The sequence below is a fragment of the Schistocerca gregaria genome, chromosome 5 (assembly GCF_023897955.1).
Source record: "Schistocerca gregaria isolate iqSchGreg1 chromosome 5, iqSchGreg1.2, whole genome shotgun sequence".
Lineage (NCBI taxonomy): Eukaryota > Metazoa > Arthropoda > Insecta > Orthoptera > Acrididae > Schistocerca > Schistocerca gregaria.
The window spans coordinates 493,315,558-493,331,117 of NC_064924.1; the positions used below are offsets into that span (position 1 = coordinate 493,315,558).

General features: G+C 35.8%; 1 protein-coding gene across 2 annotated transcripts in view; it reads left to right on the top strand.

Annotated features, from left to right (window-relative positions):
- LOC126272907 (V-type proton ATPase 116 kDa subunit a 1-like) overlaps window positions 1-15,217 on the top strand; it is a 235,897-nt gene extending 220,680 nt beyond the window's left edge. For both annotated transcript variants that reach the window (XM_049976170.1, XM_049976171.1), the window contains exons 14-16: window positions 460-691; window positions 6,756-6,930; window positions 14,853-15,217. In XM_049976170.1, coding sequence (XP_049832127.1) covers window positions 460-691; window positions 6,756-6,930; window positions 14,853-14,952 — 507 coding nt within the window. In that variant the 3' untranslated portion in view covers window positions 14,953-15,217. The remainder of the gene's footprint in view (window positions 1-459; window positions 692-6,755; window positions 6,931-14,852) is intronic.
- Window positions 15,218-15,560: the final 343 nt, after the last annotated feature.

The window sequence follows — 15,560 nt, forward strand, 5'->3', positions numbered from 1 at the left end:
AGGCACTGAGTGGTCAACAGGCTCACAAAGAAGACATATAATTTTCAAAGCTGATCAGTGCAGAATTTCATTTACATTCATACACTTTCATGACTACATTATACTGGTTGACCACCTTTTACTGATGCTGCAGTTTGACTGCACTGTAAACTACCCACTGCCTCAACTGTATGTTGAGTTGTAACCCTAACACCTTCCATTATATGTAATAAAAATAATATGTAAGATAAAATAAATGTCACTGTGCTGTTAGTTTGTATCTTCTTTATAGAATGTTGACAGTTGTAAGTGAAGCTCCAATCTATAGACTCTATTTACAGGAGGCTTAATCAATTCCTTACTGAAGTGAATATAAATATAACAGTCAAACATATATCTTCTTATTCATGAACTGATAATAAGGTGTTACCATCTTATGGCAACATCTCAGTGACATTAATTCTATATTTTACTCATCAGAAAGTCCCCTCATCAGAAAATGCTGAGGAAAATGGAACCATTGAAATGGGGCATAGAGATGAAGAGGCTGGACCAGTGACTTCTTCAGAAGGAAATCATGATGATCACGAGGGTGGCGAAACTAGTGATATCTTCATTTACCAGGCCATACACACAATTGAGTATATCCTTGGAACCATATCACACACTGCCTCTTACTTGCGGCTGTGGGCTCTTTCTCTTGCACATTCCCGTGAGTATAAAATATTTAATGGAGATGGATAAATAAATAATTATGGGATAAGCACAATAAATTTTATTTTTGTCTGTTTGTAGGTTTTCTGTTCCGTCATTGGTACTAGATGTTTGTTGTTCATTTTTCACTTATTCCAAGAAAATGAAGAGTGTGATCTGTTTATTTTAGAAACTTTTTATGAAAAATCAAAAATAGTTGACAATGTTAATGATTCCAGTCTGTGTAAAAAGTAAGATGAATACTTTGCATCAACATGGACCTGAAAATATTTAGTTCATGAGTTATGATTCTGTTACATACAGCATGTCCATTGAAACAACTGCTCATTAGACTTATCATTTGCTATGTTTTACTAGTTGTTGACACTACTTCAAAAAAGTATTCAAAAAGTGAGTTCTCCACACAATTGAATATGCCTGACACAATTCATACTCTCTCATATACTGCCACAGTTCACATTGCATTTATGCAATACTTATCATTGACATAATGTCATTATTAATCAGACATAATACCACAGAAACAAGTCTGATGGGTTTATGGCAGGTGTGTGTTGAGGGCTAGGAATTGATCCACCTCTACTTACCCCTGACTAAGGTTCTCTCACATATACAATTGAGATGCACTCATATTTACCCACTGAAATATACAGGCATGCCATCATTGCATGAAGTATATCTACCAATCACTTACTGGCACGACATCATCTTAATCAGGGGATGCGTTAGAACAAACAAAGCATCTGTACTGGAATGTGTGACAATGGACAAATTCAGATATTTAAGTGATATAACTCAATTCTGTTTCCATTGACCAGGAAATAAATAAAAAGCATTAGATCACACTCTTATTGAGACCACAACTATTGTCAGAAAAGAAGAGAACACTAACACAGCAATGATGCCTCACAAGACCTGGACGGGCATTATGGGAGTAGATGGAGGTAGTGGTGACAGATCTGTGGCCCTCACAGTGGTGTGAAAACACAGATGACTGGCATAGCATGCCACCAGAATCCATTTTGATTGACAGCCAGACCCCCACAACTAGACGGCAGAGCGAGAAGAAAACTGTGATGAGAGCCACTTTGATGGATGCAAGTGAGGTGGCATGAGGAGATGGGTGAGGTTGCAGGGTTGGTTACCATGTAGCATGTCAGGCAGACTCTGATTCCCCACTGGCATAAACTTGCAGGCAATCAAGAAGCATTTCAAGGTGTCATCTGTGGAAGACTCGATGACATATTTCTTCATTTGAACCTTGAATGTGCAGATGAGATGTTCTACCTCACCATTAGTTTGGGGGTGGAAAGGAGGAGTAGTTACACTGTGAATACCTTGATGGGCACAGAAATCATGGAAGGTTTTAGACTCAAGCAGCATACCAGTATCGTAGCAAGGGTATACAGCAATCCTTGAACAGTAAAAAATCTTAGAAAGGGTGTGAACCATAGCTGTGACTGACATCAAGGGACAGCAGACAATGTATAAAAATTTAGCGAAGGCATTGATTCCCAACTATCAGTAACAACTTTGGAAACATCTCACAAGATCAACATGAACACATTCCTATGGATGTGTGGTGTGGGCCGTGGAGAGAGCAACACCAATGGTGCCACTTGTTTGTAGCACACTGAGAGCAACCCACAACAAGTTACACAAATTCACCATCTAAACTGGGCCAAAATACATGGCATCAGGCCAGCAACTTGGTATGCAAGACTCCCCAATTTCTGTGACATAGGAGCTGAAGCACATCTTGCCAGAGGGTGGCTGTGGTCACAACCCTGGGTGACAGCCAATCAGTAGCTAAGAGAAAATCACCCTCCTACACTGAAAGACTGATATAGGGCAAAATAGTTAAGTAAAGTATTAAAAGTCCTGGCCAGATCCTTGCCTGGCCAACCATGGTGAACAAGGTGAACAACATGGTGCCAAATTGGATTGGCAGCAACTTCTTCCACTGTACATCTACATGAAAACAAAGAAGGTCATCCTGATTAAAGGTAGCATCTGGCCCCACTGGAAGCCAGGACAGCACATCAGTATTGGCATGCAGTGTGGTAGGCTGAAAGTATATTTCAAAGTTGTAGTGAGATGGAAACAAGGCGCAACACTGTTGGCAAATTCACAAGTCCTTGTGTATAAGTAAAGGGAAAAAATTTCTTCCTTCTTCATAGAGTTATTTTAGAATCATTGCTTTAGTACACCAGATATTAAACATTATCTATTTGTGACAACAGTGATTGATGTGGCATGGATATTAAACATTATCTGTTTGTGACAACAATGATTGATATGTGACAGATAAAATTCCTGCTTAAGAGGTAGTGCTTTCCACATTGGAATGGAGCATAGTACTATGCTCTTTTTGTTAATATCTGCCACTGTGCAGTAGTCTGTGTAGGTATTTAATGAGCCAGAAACAAAATGAAAATATGATCAGATCTAAAAAAATCCAGGCAGTTATAATGAAACAAAATGACACAGGAACTGAACAATACTTCTAGATACATCACACTTGGAGCTGCCACATAACATCCAAAGAAGAATGTCAGAAATATCAGTTGTGCTGTCTCAGTTCTGGACATATAACTGTGAGAATGAAAACCATTAATAAATGTCCTAGCAATCTTGTTTTTAAACTCTTCAAATAATTACTACCTGAAAGATAAATTCAAATTTGAGCAATTCTGTCACACATAGTGGGTCATTTGATTTGGCAACTCAGTGTGTACTTGGTAAAAAACATTACACAACATACTGTTAGGAAGAGGAGAGAAATTGTACACATCTACTAGCAAGGTGAACGGGAGAATTTCTCCCTACATCAGTTAGTAAAGACAGCAACATGCAACAAAACATTTTCTGTGTGCTATGCCTTACTGCGTGTAAATCCAGTATAATAATACAGTTCAAATTTAGTTGAGAATTTGGTGTTGAACTTCTACCACTCAAAGTGTTCTGACATTGGCACAAACATTTCAAAGACACAGTTTGCCTGTGCAAGGGGAAATCAAGAGGCTGTCCCCACATTTCTCATGAATCATGGAGGGCATTCAACAATGCAATGATGAAGCAACTTTTCGTCTAAGTAGGGAGGTGAACTGTCAAAATGTGAGAACCTGGCTTTCATAGGAGCCTAGTAAAGTTGTTTAACTTGCGAGAAATTCGCCTAAATTGTATGTTTTTTGTACCATTCTTCTAGTAAGATGTATGACTTTTTGGCTGAATCTGTTGCGTGATTGTCATACTAGGAGATGCCTCAGTGGCATGTGTCAATGCAATGCATATATTCATCTGACGTAAATGCAACTATACAGGCAGAGTATTAGAAAGATTATGAAGATTTTAACCATTTTTACATAAAAATGTGTTTAAGTGTTTATTTTAAAAGCAATTCCATGTTATTTATCTGATTAAAAGTATAGCCTTATGAAATTCAGAAGTTTTAACACTCTGTATATTTGTAACCCTCCAGACTACAATTCATTCAGATAATACATAAACTCAACAATAACATCTATATCACTCCACAAGATAGTGTACAGCACTTGTCAAAGATTCTGTGTCAATTGTGCTACCTAGGAAATTCATATTTTTGTTTTATGTATCTGCAAGAAACCAATGAAAAATCAAGGGTAGAATAATGACAATATTATGAAAAGGATAGATACTGGGGTGCAGACAGCCACAACAAAAATACTGCTAAACAAATAAACTTTCAATCAAAAGGCCTTCTTCTGAAAAACGAGATTCTGTTATTGTGTCTGACATTTGTTGGTTATTTTTCTAATAAGAGTTTTAAAGTGAACTATTCCCTTGAAAAATTTTACGAAACTGCAGTCATAAATGAACTCAAGACATCAGGGTATAAATTCAAGAACTTGTATGTAGCACATATAGTTTTATTTCAAAACTGGACTTACAGAAACAATCTCTACCTTTCCCAATAGAAGTAAACACTTCTGACCATGCTGACACACCTTTCTGAATTGGACTGTCCATTAGCTGCATGGCAGAGGGTAAGGAAGCAGCCCAACTTTTCACTACCTTCCACCTTCATTGCCCTAAATGACTGTTTAGCACAGTGCTGTTCCCTGATAAATCATAACAAGTGTGCAGTAACCCCCTCCCCCCCCCCTCAAATTACCATATCACATTCAAAGAACCCCCCAGAAGGGTACTTTAAATGCCACCAGTATTTAATGCACAGCTTTCACCGATTTGCTTATTTTGAGATAACAGCAGCTCATCAGTGAATTATTAGTAACTGTGGATTAGCTTGAGGCCACAGATGTCTGAAAAAAATTTATTTATCAGTTTGAAACATAGCTGTGGGTTGTTTGAGGTCCGTCAGTTTAGAAATGGTGGAGACCACATGAGGCATTGTGCACGTTGCTAAATTTTGTGTACACTTGCAGTTCTACTAGTGATATGCAGTGGATTCACCATTCTAAGTAGTAGATCAGGTAATGAGACAACTATGAGACAGTGTAAATACCATTCACATCCTGATTGCATTTTATGCTCACTCAAGACTGTGAATATGAAAAAGCAGTATTAATAGGTAAAATAATGTCCCAGGTTTGTTTGGATGAGGATTTTTTAAATGACAGATAATATGTGGCTGCTTCTTCATTTGAATCCAAATGAGTATTTAGAAGATATGATAATGACATATTTTTGCCCAAATGCTATGGCATACAGAAACTAGGGAACTATTGAAATAGTATTGCTTGTGATTTCTCCAGAGGTATGCTACCAACTGTTGCGTATGTGTGCTGGGTTAATTTAGTCCAGTATCTCTCTATAATTTCTATTGGAGTGTGGTCATGAAACAATAGTGGCGGTGATATGTCCATTGGTTGGGGACAGTTATCTTGGCATCTTACTCACCATATGAGTGACGTAAACTACGTAGAGGTGCTAGATGTCACTCTGTTTCTTTGACTAATTTCCCTAATAATTCATGGTACCACAAACACAACAGTAAATTGCAGACACCATTATTTGATACATCCATATAACAGAATTAAACAACAGTGTTCCAGAAGTAAACATACACGCACAAACACTAAAGGGACAACATTTTGTAAACGTATGGTCGGTGCTCACTACTTTATGAGAGAGAGTTATTTGAAAGCATCAGGCATGCAGTTGAGAGTAACACAACATCTTAAATGCATTTGACTGCTTCCATAGATTACACTACTGAACTATGTTGCTAGATGGAGTTGGTGGACATGATAACAAAAAGTTAAAATATCTATGAAATGCAAAATGCATTTAAGCTGTTGATAATATTTTTGAACATGAGTAGTTACACTAAAACATAACGAGTAACAATCTGTTATTTTCTTATCTACCACAATGTTCTTATACTTGTTTGTGGAAACTGTAGCGACATCAGATTATGTTTTCCCTCCAGGATGATCAATACTGTCACATTTCAAAGTAAGGCACAAAAACGCTATATGACTCATTGATTATGGAAATGAGTGAGGCAACTACAATCCATCTTCACAAATGTTCAATACAGAGTATGCAACAATGTCACTCAGTGCGTTCATAAATCTTTTAAATTACTGGAAAGTGTCTACTTCATAAGCTCATGTCATACAAAAACTGAAAACCTTTCTTATGGGGCAATGCTGACTGACAATAGATGAAGATAAAATAAAATTAGTGGCCTTTTGTAAGTGTTTGGGAGAGGGGGGGGGGGGGGGTTGCTTGATTTTTTAATGGCTCTCCTTGTTTTCAGTAAGAGAATTTATGAGGAAAAAATGTACCCCAGTGAATTAAAGGAATGCACTTTGACTACTGATGGAGTACTGTGATTGGTGTACTGCCAGTGAAGATGTGTTATGTCTCAAAATAAGCAAACAAAAAATAGAAGGAAATGATTTTTAAGAGTGACAAGCAGACAAATTATGTTTGGTTCAATTAATATTTATTTATTAATAATTGGTCTTGGGATTATTAGTCCTCATCAGGTTAAGTTATGACTTACTTATTTGATAAGAAAATTATATTCATGTATTTCACCAACTGTCTTACAGAACTGTCTGAGGTGCTGTGGTCCAAAATTTTCCACATAGCTCTAGCGATGGATATAGGCTATGGTGGGGGAGTTTTAATATATGTACTATTCTGGGCATGGTCTTTCCTTACTCTTTCCATCCTTGTACTGATGGAAGGCCTCTCAGCATTTCTTCACACATTGAGGCTGCACTGGTAAGTGATGTAACCATGTGGGCTTATTAAAAAGGTATTATGAATTGTACTAATATATGAGAAATATGTTTCAATAAAACAAATAAAAGAAAATTTTAATTTTAAAAATATATTTGTGAAATACTTTGTACAGTAGCAATGAACTTCCATTGTATCTCTTAAACATGACACCAAGAGCTACATTCTTACATACTTGTAATTGACTATATTTCATCCTGTAAAATGCAAACCAGGTTCCATAATATGAACAATGTGGAATATACCAAAGCTGTATGTGTTAAACATATAGTTTATGTAGGTGTTTTTTGTTTACTTTTCCATCTTAAGATGAAAATATTTTCCTGTTATTGCATGGTTACTTCTAGAATATCACAGGCTGATTAAAGGAAAATATTGTTTCTATTCATCAAAACTGTGGCAATGAGCCACACTATTAATTAAGATATTGACCCCAAATTTTAAGCAAAAACAGAACTATGCATAAAAACTTTTATATGTTGCCAGTTCACATGTTTCAAAGCATTATTAGTACAACTATAACACAAATTCTTTTATAAACAATGTAGAATTAGCCAGACCTATTATACAGGCATAAAGTATTCTCTGTCTCAAAATAAGGTTTATTTTTCAATTATCTAATGAAATTATGTTGTTACTGCTGCATGGTTACTACATGCATTTTGAAAATGAGAATATTGAATAAAGTATGATTTCATTTTAGTAAATAAAAACAAACCTTAAAAATTCTATGTAGCATCAAGAGAACTTTTATTTTGAAATGAAATGAAAATTATGCTTACTCATCAGCTTCTAGATAGGGACCAGCATCAGCATCTACATACATACTCCATAAGCCACCGCATGGCATGTGGTGGAGGATGCCTTGTACTGTTAGTAGTCATTTCCTTTCCTGTTCCACATGCAGATGGAGTGAGGGGAAATGACTGTCTACATGCCTCCATACTAGCTGTAATTTTTCTTGTCTTATCTTCATAGTCCTTATGCAGAATAAACACTAGCAAAAGTAGAACAGTTCTGCAGTCAACCTCAGATGCTGGTTCTCCAAATTTTCTGGGTAGTGCCTCATGAAAGGAATTTAGACTTCCCTTCACAGACTCCCATTTAAGTTAACCGAGCGTTTCCACAGTACTTGTGCCTTGATCAGATATGTTGCTAACTAATTAGCAGCATGCCTGTGAATTGCTTCATTTCAATGTCTTGCTTTAATATGACCTGGTTGAGGACCAACACACTTAAGCAGTATCAAGAAATGGCCATACTAAAGATCTCCCATATAGATGGGCAACACTCCCCTAGGATTCTCTCAATAAGCTGAAGTCGACCATTAACTTTCACTATCAGCAATCTTATGTACTCATTCCATTTCATGTAACTTTGCAACATTGCACCTAGATATTTAACTGATGTGACTATGTTGAGCAGCACAATGTTAGTGCTGTATTCAAACATTACAGGATTGTTCTTACTACTCATCTGCATTCTCTTACATATTTCTGCATTTAGAGCAAGCTACCACTCATCACACCAGCTAGAAATTCTGTCCAAATCATCTTGTATCATCCTACAATCACTTAATGACATTGTCTTCATGTACATCAGAGCATTCTGTCAGCAAGCAAGAGCTGCAGAAGCAGAAAAGTATTAATATGAGCACATTAATTTACAGCATTTGATAGTTTATACAGTTAGGAGTGTCAGTTTTCTAAGGGTACGGTAAAATATGCATATGGGAATGTAATGTGTGCAGGATGAAGATCATGGGAGGGAGGAGACATTTACGATTGGGCAAAAGAAAGAGAGAGGGGGGGGGGGGGGGGGGAAGAAAGAGAGAGAGAGAGAGAGAAAGAGAGAGAGAGAGAGAGAGAGAGAGAGAGAGAGAGAGAGAGGGAATGAGGAAGAGGGTGTGAGAGAGGGGGGGGGAGGGGGGGGGGGGGAGAGAAATTCCAATCTTTGTACCGGAGTATGAATTGTACATTTTGATGTGCTGCTCCTTATTCACCTACACTGTGTCTACATCTATATCGGTCTTAATACAACTACAGCATTAGAGTTTCTCTTTTGTGTTTTTCTATGATTCTTACATCTCACTGCCAGTGAAACCTCAAACATTTTGACATATCATTTATTCCTTTTGACAATTAATGTGAGAAAATATTATTTCTTGTATGTGAGGCTCAGATGTTATTTAATTATTCTTTTGTGTCCCAACTGCCTGCTTGATTATCTCTTGGAACACATCTTTCCATTTTGTCTCCAAGTATATAATGGCATGAAAGTCTAATTTCATAATTATTGTACTAACACAAATGCAGTTAACAAACTCTGCACTTTATTAGTATTTGTTTCCATCGCTGATCAAGTGCATTAAAATCAAATAGCACATATTTTTAGGTCACTATGGAGTGAACACTGGTTATCCAAAAATATAGAACAGTTCATTGTCTATGACAGCAGGCACAAAATGTAATTAAAACAGTCTCCCAATTATCAAGGATAATGCAAATATCTGAAAAACATGTTTTTAGTGGAAACTGCTATTTACTGTACAGTATCTCTAAAATGTCCAGCATGTCACATTTGAAAAGCCCCTGTATTACTCTTGCATTAGTTGCCAGAAACTGACAACTTATTGCAAAATTATTCTTAAAACACACTGTATTTTGTAACACCTGATTTAACCTCACTTCCAGAATATTACTGTTCAATTTTTTTTCTGTTTCTGTTTACATTCACCTTTTCCTGGACAATAGTTCTCGTTTTCTGTGAAGTCAAAACATTGGTATAGTCAAATGAATCATGTACTACATGCACTACTAACAGATTAGTGAATTTAAGTACCTCGCTGTGACTAATAATGAGTTCCTTAGTTACTTAGTCCTCTGCCTCTCGTTCTTTTGAATATGCTTCTTTCACTATATATGTGTCACTTAGTTGCTGAAATCCCAGTTCACAGGCATTATTATTTAAGCACCTGAATCCACACTACAACCAGAAATTTTTATTCTATATGAAAATCTTTATTTTAATTATAATAATTCCTTCATGTCTCACATTTTAGTTTTTCAAAAATTGCTAACCTACCCATGGATAATCTGCTAGCTGGATAATCCATTTCTGGATAATTGAGAGTTTTATGTTGTATCTTCATGAGCATGGCATCATCTCCATTGTCACACATTGATAATGAGAAGTTTATCTCATATACAGCAACTCTCTCTCTTTGATTTGGTCCTTGCAACACTACCTCATCTGATGTGATCCTTTACATTTCCTCATGTCTCGACTTTTTCCATTGCATTATATAATTTTACTGGCTAATAATAAGCTTTTCTTCAGTGTGGTCTATATAAAGATATATATCAAGTGAATCAATGTTATATGTATATACATTCTTCATTATATTGTGCACTTCTGTATATTGAATGATTGAGTAAGAATACATGTGTAATATATCTTCTGTGTGATGTAGACTATATGTAACAATGTTGTATGTGTATGTGTTTTCATCATCTGCTTGACTTGTCCCATATCATGTACAGTTCTGTACATTCAATGATTGAGTGGATCAATAAAAATACAAGAAAGATGAAAGTGACCATAGTGTACCCTTTCAGAGATTAAGCAGATTAGATTAGATTAGATTAGATTAATACTTGTTCCATAGATCATGAATACGACACTTCGTAATGATGTGGAACGTGTCAGGTTAATAAAAGATGTCTGTACAAGAAATTACATTACACAAAATATTGCATGACACTAATGATTAAGTTTTTTTTTTTTTAAACTTAGTTTATATCTAAAAATTCAGTCAATGAGTAGAAGGAGTTGTCATCTAGAAATTCTTTTAATTTATTTTTAAATGTTAGTTGGCTATCTGTCAGGCTTTTGATGCTGTTTGGTAGGTGCCCAAAGACTTTTGTGGCAGCATAATTTACCCCTTTCTGTGCCAAAGTCAGATTTAACCCTGCATAGTGAAGATCATCCTTTCTCCTGGTGTTACAGGTATGCACACTGCTATTACATTTGAATTGGGTTGGATTATTATCAACAAATTTCATAAGGGAATATATATACTGTGAGGTTACTGTGAGGATCCCTAGATCCTTAAATAGATGTCTGCAGGATGACCGTGGGTGGGCTCCAGCAATTATTCTGATTACACGTTTTTGTGCAATGAATACTTTTCTACTCAACGATGAATTACCCCAGAATATGATGCCATACGAAAGCAGTGAATGAAAGTAGGCATAGTAAGCTAATTTACTGAGATTCTTATCACCAAAATTTGCAATAACCCTAATAGCATACGTAGCTGAACTCAGACGTTTCAGCAGACCATCAATGTGTTGCTTCCAGTTTAACCTCTCATCAATGGACACACCTAAAAATTTTGAAAATTCTACCTTAGCTACAGACTTCTGTTCAAATTCTATATTTATTACTGGAGTTGTGCCATTTACTGTACGGAACTGTATATACTGTGTTTTATCAAAATTTAAAGAGAGTCCGTTTGCTGAGAACCACTTAATAATTTTGTGAAAAACATCATTTACAATTACATCACTTAGTTCTTGGTTTTTGGATGTTATTACTATACTTGTATCATCAGCAAAAAGAACTAACTTTGCATCTTCATCAATGTGGAATGGTAAGTCATTAATGTATATCAAGAACAGTAAAGGACCTAAGACCGAACCCTGTGGGACCCCGTGCTTGATAGCACCCCAGTTTGAGGAATCAGCTGTTGTTTTAACATTACACGAACCACTTATTTCAACTTTCTGCATTCTTCCAGTTAAGTATGAATTAAACCATTTGTGCACTGCCCCACTCAAACCATAATGATTTAGCTTATCTAAAAGAATTCCATGATTTACACAATCAAAGGCCTTTGAGAGATCACAAAAAATACCAATGGGTGATGTCCGGTTATTCAGAGCATTTAATATTTGATCAGTGAAAGCATATATAGCATTTTCTGTTGAAAAGCCTTTCTGAAAACCAAACTGACATTTTGTTAGTACTTTATTTTTACAAATATGGGAGGCTACTCTTGAATACATTACTTTCTCAAAAATTTTTGATAGAGTTGTCAGAAGAGAGATTGGGCGGTAGTTGTTGACATCCGACGTATCCCCCTTTTTATGCAATGGTTTTACAATGGCATATTTCAGTCTATCAGGGAAAACACCCTGCTCCAAAGAGCTATTACATATGTGGCTGAGAATCCTACTTATCTGTGGGGAACAAGCTTTAAGTACTTTGCTGCAAATGCCATCAATTCCGTAAGAGCTTTTACTTTTCAGTGAGTTTATTATTTTACTGATTTCAGAGGGAGAGGTTGGTGGAATTACAGTTGTTTCAAACTGCGCAGGTATGGCCTCTTCTATTAATAGCCTTGCCTCTTCCAGTGAAGATCTAGATCCTATTTTCTCCACAACATTTAAAAAATGATTATTCAAAATATTTTCAATTTCTGATTGTTTGTTAGTGCACTTGTCATTCAGTTTTATTGCACTAAAGTCTTCCTGTGCTCTTGGTGGCCCTGTTTCCTTTTCAATAATATTCCAAATTGCTTTAATTTTATTATCAGAGTTACTGATCTCAGACATGATACACATGCTTCTGGACTTTTTAATAACTTTTCTTAGTACCGCACAATAGTTTTTATAATATTGAACAATTTCGGGTTCAGTACTCCCTCTTGCTGTTAGATACAGTTCTCTTTTACGGTTGCAAGATATTCTTATTCCTTTAGTTAGCCAAGGTTTTTTATATGTTTTATTACTATATAATATGTTTTATTAATATATTAATTAGTTTAGCTACATTCTTTTTTGGTAGAAAGAAAAACATCTTAAAATTCAAGTATCCTATGGATGGCCATAATATGTTAAATGTAATACAGTAGTTTCTATGATCTTATGCCTTTCCATAACAGTTATAAATGCCGATTTATTTGACTGTTATTAGGAACTACTCTTATCATAGACTGGAAAACACGTAATTGGTTGGGGCATATGTTTTTTTTTATAGAAAGCATTGTGTTAGTAGAGCATTCTTTTTGATAATGCAATCATGAGTATTAGGTAAGACTGCTAGTCAGAAGATACATATCATGCATATCACATCTGCAGACCATACATTCAGTACTGTAACAAAAGAAACTCGACTCATTTAAATGTATCATACTTTTCTGCACCTATTTTTATTTTGTTTATATACATGGTGTATAGAAGATCAGGTTTAGTATCCAGGTATTGAATTGTTCCTGCAAAAATAAGAAAGGAGATCTACATTAATGTGTTCAAGGCATGAGAGATTCAAGTAGGGTACTGTCTGCATTGCATGTGGCTTTGAATGGATTCTTGTCCAGACAATATTTTAATTACTTGGATGACATACCACTATCAATGCACTGAAGGATTATCTTTGTCCATGATGGCACTACTGCATATTTAAGGATTCGTGATCAATGGCACGTTCGTGTAAAGTTACTAGCTAGTATACAGGTTGAAGAGGGCAAATTCTGTGGACTCCATCCCCATCTGATTTAAATAATTGGAATTCCTTCTAATGGATTATTTCTGATAGCTGATGTAGCACCTATCAATAATAAAAAGCTACTGTGGGCTGTGAAAGGATTTGAGACAACAAATACTGTGCCTAGCATATTCCAACACATCTACATCTACATTCATTCTCAGCAAATTACTGTGCAGTGTGTAGCAGGGGATATGTAATTGGATTACATGTTAACATTTCTTCCTAATCCAGTGCCATATGATGTACAGGAAAAATGAAAGCTTTAATGACTTTACACATGCTGTAATTAGTCTACCTTTGTCTTCACAGTATGTAGGGGAGCAATACAAAGGGGGTGAAGACTTTATCAGGATTCTTCACTTAATACTGATTCCCAATTTTTTAAGTGGGCTTTCAAAAGATAATTAATATCTATCTTTAAGAATCTGTTCAGGTTTTTAACAGTTTTCTGACATTCTGCTTTGAGTCACACAAACCTGCGACCATTCTTAGAATCCTTCTTCCCATACATTCTGTGTCCTCCTGTTAGTCCTATTTGGTATGGCCCCCACATACTTGAGCAATATTATAAGATGCCATGCACAGTTCTTTGTAGGATGCTCTTCGAGGCTATTTGCATGTGATGCAGTTGTTTATACTAAAGTAGTAATGCCAGAAGATAGTAAGAATTTGCTTAATGACCTGCAGGGAATTGATGAATGGTGCAGACTCTGTCAGTTGACACATACTGTAAATAAATGTATCATATTGCGCATACATAGGAAAAGAAATCCACTACACTATTGATGACAAACAGCTGGAGACAGCATCTGCCATAAAATATTTAGGCATAACTATCCAGAGTGACCTTAAGTGGAATGATCATACAAAACACTGAAATCTGTCTCCTGCCTTATCTATGACTGCTCCAATATGACAGTTCCATTTCATTTATGTAGATATTGTTTTGCCCACATTTTTGTATGAGTCGGTTGATTCTAGTTGTGACTCATTTGTCTTGAAGTCACAGGATACTTATTTTATGTGTGTTTTGAAGTGCACAATTTTTCATTTCTGAACATTTAAAACAAGCTTTCCACCTTTTTAAAATCTTATCAAGATGTGAATGGATACCTGTGCAGCTGTTTTCAGATAGTTTCTCACAACTGGTAACTGAATCATCACCAAAAAATTGTCTGCCAGGTCTTTACTATACAGCTTGGGAACTAATAGTTTCCAGGACCATTACTGTACATCATTCCTCTTAATTTTACATGAAGTACCAGTATCCAGTTGTTGCCTATTATTTTAGTTCACCTACTTTATGAAATTTTAGCGCAGATGTAAATACCTACAATCTTCTTTTGTTACAGGGTGGAGTTTATGAGCAAATTTTATACAGGTACTGGCTACATTTTTACACCATTCTCCTTCAAATCTATTTTGGAACAAGAGGACAATGAAGGACCATAGAGAAATTCGCTGTATCAGTGTAAAATATTGTTTTATTTATTCCATGTAAGATGTTATGGTAAAATGAGAAGCAGTTTCAAATTTTTGGAACTGCGTAGAGAAACTGTTTATAAGAACAAAACTGTAATATAAATATCTGCATTTGATAACTCCATACTTTGGAATTCTTTCACATTAAAAGAGTAACTGGCACCGATGTAAGATAACAGGCACATCAAATAAACAAGAAAAACTTGTAATGTAATAAAAAAATAGAATAATTTTATTTGTCAGAATATTTTGTGTCGTTATACAATTTACTTAATTATTTTCTCTTTAACAACTTTTTTAACTCAGCACAACATTATACAATATGTACTACATAAAAAGTGACCACACTCAGCAAGCAACAACACATCATGATTTTACTATCCCCCCCCCCCCCCTCTCTCTCTCCTGATTTTTGAACCACACATCTCCTATCATTATTTGTTTTGACTTCTGATATTGTAATTGTTAAAAATATGAAACATGGACCTTGCCATTGGTGGGGAGGCTTGCATGCCTCAGCAATACAGATAGCTGTACCGTAGGTGCAACCACAATGGAGGGGTATCTGTTGATAGGCC